This window comes from Theropithecus gelada, chromosome 3 (assembly GCF_003255815.1).
Source record: "Theropithecus gelada isolate Dixy chromosome 3, Tgel_1.0, whole genome shotgun sequence".
Lineage (NCBI taxonomy): Eukaryota > Metazoa > Chordata > Mammalia > Primates > Cercopithecidae > Theropithecus > Theropithecus gelada.
In genome coordinates this window covers 159,593,154-159,599,153 of record NC_037670.1, presented here as the reverse complement: position 1 = coordinate 159,599,153, position 6,000 = coordinate 159,593,154, and the positions used below count along the sequence as shown (strand labels likewise).

Sequence of the window (6,000 nt, the reverse complement as noted above, 5' to 3'; positions counted from 1 at the left end):
AAAACTAGCCGGGCGAGGTGGTGGGCGCCTGTAGTCCCAGCTACTCGGGAGGATGAGGCCGGAGAATGGCGTGAACCCGGGAGGCGGAGCTTGCAGTGAGCTGAGATCCGGCCACTGCACTCCAGCCTGGGCGACAGAGCGAGACTCCGTCTCAAAAAAAAAAAAAAAAAAAAAAAAAATCCCCTAACAAAACCTATTTTGGTTATTGGGTCCTGCAAATGACTTAACACAGGGGTATCAATGAGAGGATTTGTTTACCAAAAAAAATGTTTAATTCCTATTCATATTACATTCCTGAAATAATGTAATTCTAGAAGGGAGAGCAGAGGGAAAGGAGCATCACTCCTTTATAGCCATCTCTGCTCCCTGCAGTACTAAGCCTCTGATGTTGGTCCTCAGGGGTACAGACTTAGGTATATCCACATTCACTTGGGATGACAGTGCTAAGGCAGGGCTCTCTTTGTCCCTTTCCCTGACCACATTCAGCTCTGCTCTTCAGACTAATCCAATCAAATTTGGACTTCTTCAAAAGGATAGTTGCAGAGGTCAGTGTTTAAGATTTTTTCTGACTCCAGTAAGGCTCCTCCTAGCTGTCTCTTTCTCCAGTTCTCTTTGGCAAACTAGTCAGTATTCAATTTAGCTTGTAGCTCCAATGAATCTACCAGTGTTGTTACAGTAGGTAGCTAATAAGGCATGAGCAGGGCAGGAGAGGGCTCCACCAAAACCCCACTAGGAATGTCAGGCATCAGGTGATGGTCAGGCGGTTGTTAACTGTCTCTCTAAAATAGTAATTGGTTGCAGCCAGCAGCAGGGAAAGGTAGTCTTCCTACAGATAGGAAACACCTGAGACTGGTGATCAGCTGCTTCCTGATGAGATCTCAGGAGTGCGCTCAAGCATGCGTAGTAAGAAACAAAATGGCAGAATTTAACTGGTATATTAACTTTAAGATTTGACTCCGGGGCATGAGGCAGAAAAAGAGGCTGAAGCAAGTTTTAGGGCAGGAGTGGAAGGCAAGAATTGATGCTGCTGCAGACCCGTACAGATTTGCTGCTGGTAAGATAACTTCCACCACTAATATATTTGTCCTCCAGAATTTTTTTTTTAAGCCATAATTGCACTGGTTTTGAGACTGTCCTTAAGCTTAACTTCTCTTTTTTCTGGAAGAGATTAGGAGCTATCTGTTTTGTGACCTAGTTTTTCATCAGGGCAAAATTTATAAGCTATGGCTTATGAGCTGGGGGTGGCGGAAATAGCACTCTTCCCTCCAAGTGATACCCTGCTTTAGGAGCTGAACTGTAGGTGCAGGGGAGGCAGTAGCCTTAGGTCTCCTCCATTTGCCTCTCCCAGTGTGGAACCATCATTTTACAAACCAAGATAAGGGCAATCAGCCCAAGAACGCTCAGTGGTGGAGCACCTGAAGTAGAGCCTCTGTCTCATCAATGGGGACTGGGAAAGGAAGGCAGCCCCCATCTCTTGTCGGCACTCACCTGACTTAGCAAGAGGCAGCTGGGGGAAGAATAAGAAATACTGATATTCTGCCCCTCCTGGGATAGCCCTTTGGTAGCTCTGGGGAGAGGGAGCCCTAACTTCTTGTCTACACTAGTGTGGAGTTTCTGTCTTACTGAGCTGGGGAGTCTGGTGGGGGGAGGGGAAGAGGCAGTCTTGATTGAAATACCACAGGCTCTCACAGTTTTTAATGAATTTTAGTAGACTTTCTTGAATAGATTTTTGTTTCACTTGCTATATAACCTTCAGACCATTTCAGAGACTTTAAATATCTGTTGTTGTTTGTTGTTGTTGTGGATAATTTCACTAGTTTTGCTGCTGAATGGGTTTGCAGAGCTTTTCCTGCTGTCATGGTAGAAGCTGATCTTTCAGTTCCACTATTTTTATTTTTATACCCTTATATTCCCATTTAATTTTTCTTAATTTCTTTATTCTTGCTACCCTGGATGCATCTTTGTAAGCTTCCTCAAATACTTTTTAGAGTAAGGTAAAAGTACAAATGAAATTTAAATATGGCATCTTAATAAGGCCCACCTCTCATCTGTCAAGGATCTTTTGTGTTTTTATAAACAGTAAATAATATGAACAAAATTTTACTTCTCCTGGGGGAAAATTCGGGTATAAGAAGTGTAAGAGAAAATAACTTGGCGTTCTCTTTCATTCATTTAAAAAAACTTTTAATAACTAGATCAGTGAAGATTTACCTCTTGTCCTTCTCTGGCATTTTGGTGGCTTGCTGTAGTAGAATTCCTTTCCTTCTTTGTTTTCAAATGTTTTTTCTAGTAAAAGAATCATACTTAAAATCAATATTTAATCAACATATCAAAGAGTACATATGCAGACATGAGACTGTTATGAGATTCCCACTTATAAGAAGTGGGGTTGTACTCCCACTAAGTACAACCAAAAATTCTGGGTATTACATAAGAAATTCTAAAAGATGGAAAGGAGAAGGAGACTAGCTAGGGAGTTCAAGGCCAGAAGAGTGGCATGATGATGAGTTCACTGTGTTTCCTTTTTGCTTCATACGTTCTCACTTTAAAGCTGGAGAGGCTGGCAATCCAGAAATTCCGATGAATGCAATTTTTAAAAATCCCAATGAATGCAATTTTAAAAAATCCCTACATAAGCCTGTTCCTTCTAGCCCAAGGACCAGGAGAGGGACAGCCTAAAGAGACCAAAACCTTTTAGATAGTAACTGTTCTACTCCAGCCTAACACCACAGAAATGACTGTGACTCCTACACCCACCCATGCCAACAAAAGCTGATTGGGAGTGCCCCAATTCCTTCTTCAAGGTAGTGTCAGGGAAGGCTAAGCAGGGGGCCAGGCAAATAAGCATGTGAAAAGATATTCAACATGGTTGAACTGTTATGGAAATGCAAATTAAAACTACAATGAGATAACACACTTGTCAGAATGGCTAAAATAGAAAATAGTGGCAACACGAAATTTCAGTGAGGATGCATAGAAAATGGATTACTCATAAACTGCTTTTGGGAATGGAAAATTGTACATCCATTTTGGAAAACAGTTTGGTAGTCTGTTAAAGAATTAAACATGTATGTACCATAACTACCATACCATATACCAATTGAACTCTTGGGTTTTTATCTCAGGGAAATGAAGACTTATTTCACATAAACCTGTACACTAATGTTATGTTCATAATGGCCCCAAACTGAAAACAACCCACATGTTCTTCAACAGGTGAATGGTTAAATAGGCTATGGTAAATCCATATCGTGGAATACTGCACAGAAATAAAAAGGAAGAAACTATGGATGTATGCATCAACTTGGGGGTGGGGGATGAGTATTCCAAGAGGTAGGCCAACTGATAAAAGCCAATCCCAGCATATTACATATTGTGTGATTTCACAGGGATGTGGAAAAACATCTGTGAATGATACATTTACAGAAATACGGAACAGATTTGTGGTTGCCAGGGGATAACTGCAAGGTAAGGACAGCAGGGAGTGGGTAGGGCTTTAAGAGGGCAATATGAGGGATCCTTATGGTCATGGAAATGGTCAGCATTTTGACTGCACGAATATAAATATCCTTATTGTAACACGGTGCTATAGTTTTGCAAGATGTTACCATTAAGGGAAACAGAAAACAGGGTCCCTGGCATCTCTCTCAATTATTTCTTACAACAACAAGTTAATCAAAATTAAAAGTTTAATTGTTAAAAGTTAGAATTTAATTGGTATTATGTTTTATCTGTTTATTCTTTAAAAGTTAACATTTTTATAATGCTAGAAAAATATCTTGATAAAGATGCCTATACCCAAAATATGGCACATAATCAATGTCTGACCATTGTAGGGATTCATTTAGTTTTTGAAAATGATCACACAGAATATAAACTTGCTCTTTTTACTGTTATTTTTTACTCCAGAGGGTGTGTGTGTATGTATAACTGCCTGAATTGTGGGCATGGGTATGAATATTTATCCATGAGTGTCCTGATATATATATAACTTGGAAAGACAAGGTGTTTGTGAAGTAAAGACTTGCATGGTATTTTAACAAACCCACTAGAATATTTGAGTATAATCCTTTAAAGTATTGAGGGTGGAGAAAGGAGAAAGGAAAAGATTGGCAAATGGAGGGAAAGGGAGAATGTGATGGCACAGGAGAGAATATGGGAGGAGGTAAAACATTTATTCTTGTGCTACGTGATTGTTTAAAATTTTTTTGAATTTGGACTTTGTTCAAATTTGTTGTTCATGTCCCCAGAACTCATTCCCTCTTCTTCTGGCAACTGTCTCTAATTTTGTTAGGGAATTTAATCCTACCCACTCTCAGTTCTTGGAGTCTGGGTGAATCCTATGAGGGTTTGTCAAAGAACCCAGGCTGAAGCCAATCAGCACAGTCCATCCTGTTAGTCACAGTGAGTGATTTATGGGTTGACACATGTCTAAACCAGCCTGATAAGAATCATCTTTGCTTTTTTCCCTCCAGCTTTATTGAGGTCTAAATTGACAAATAAAAATTGTATATATTTAAGGTGTACATAATGTTTTAAGTATACATTTTGAAATTATTACCACAATCAAGCTAATTAACACATCTATCACCTCACATAGTTACCACTTATTTTGCTTTTCATGATGAGAATACGTAAGACCCATTCTCTTAGCAAATTTCAAGTATAAAAAACAATATTATTAACTATAGTCATCATGTTGTACATTAGGTCTTCAAAATGTATTCATCTTACAACTGCAAGTTTATACCCTTGACTAACATCTCCCTGACCCCTGGTAATGACCTTCTATTCTCTATTATGTCAACTTTTTTAGATTTCACATAGAAGTGAGATCATGTACTATTTGTCTTTCTGTGTTTGGCTTATTTTAAGGAACATAATGTCCTCTAGGTTCAAAGGCTAAATGATATTCCAGTATGTACACACACATACACATACCCCTCATCTTCTTTATCTGTTCATCCATTGATAGACACTTGTTTCTGCATCTTGGCTATTGTGAATAGTACTGCAGTAAACATGGGAGTGCTGATATCTCTTTAGTATCTGGATTTCCATTCTTTTAGATAAATACCAGAAGGGTGAATACTGTATCATACAGTAATTCACTTTTAAACTTTTTTTGAGGAAACTCCATATTGTTTTCCATAATGGCTGTACCAATTTACATTCTCACCAACAGGATATAAAGGCTTCATTTTCTCCACATCCTTGCAAACACAGTTTTTTGACTTTTTGACCTAGCAGGCGTGAGATGATATCTCATTATGGTTTTGATTTGAATTTCTCTGATGATTAGTGATGTTGAACAACTTTTCATATAATTGTTGGCCATTTATACGTCTTCCTTGGATAAATGTCTATTCGAGTATGTAGCCCATTTTAAAATCAGCTTAGTGGGTGTTTTTGCTATTAAGTTGTAGGAGTTCCTAAAAATTTTGGAGATTACCCCCATTCAGATATATGATTCACAAGTATTTTCTTCCATTCCATAGGTTGCCTTTTCCTGCTATTAAATATTTTCTTTGTTGTACAGAAGCTTTTTAGTTTGTTATAGTCCCACTTGTTTGTGTTTGTTTTTGTTGTCTATGCTTTTGGTGTTACAGCCATGAAATTATTGTCAAGATCAATGTCCTGGTGCTTTCCCCTATGTTTCTTCTAGGAGTTTTATGGTTTTGGGTCTTATGTTTAAGTGTTTAGCCCATCTTGAGTTGACTTTTTGTGTAGTATGAAGGTCCAGTTTCATTTTGTTTTATGTATATATCCAGTTTCCCAACACCATTTTTTTTCTTTGACACAGGGTCTCATTCTGTTGCTCAGGCTCAAGTGCAGTGGCCCAATCATGACTTACTGCAGCCTTGACCTCCCGGGTTCATTGATCCTCCCACCTCAGCCTCCTGAGAAGCTGGGACTATAGGCATGAGCCACCATGCCCAGATAATTTTCTTATTTTTTGTAGAGATGAAGTCTCACTCTGTTGCCCAGGCTGGTCTCAAA

At 38.8% G+C, this 6,000-nt stretch overlaps 1 protein-coding gene across 5 annotated transcripts in view; it reads right to left on the bottom strand.

Annotated features, from left to right (window-relative positions):
• The window catches only part of AGBL3 (ATP/GTP binding protein like 3), a 137,308-nt gene that overhangs the window by 52,582 nt on the left and 78,726 nt on the right, over nt 1–6,000 (bottom strand). For all 5 annotated transcript variants that reach the window (XM_025379749.1, XM_025379754.1, XM_025379753.1 and 2 more), the window contains one exon: nt 2,212–2,286. In XM_025379749.1, the coding sequence (XP_025235534.1) occupies nt 2,212–2,286 (75 nt within the window). The remainder of the gene's footprint in view (nt 1–2,211; nt 2,287–6,000) is intronic.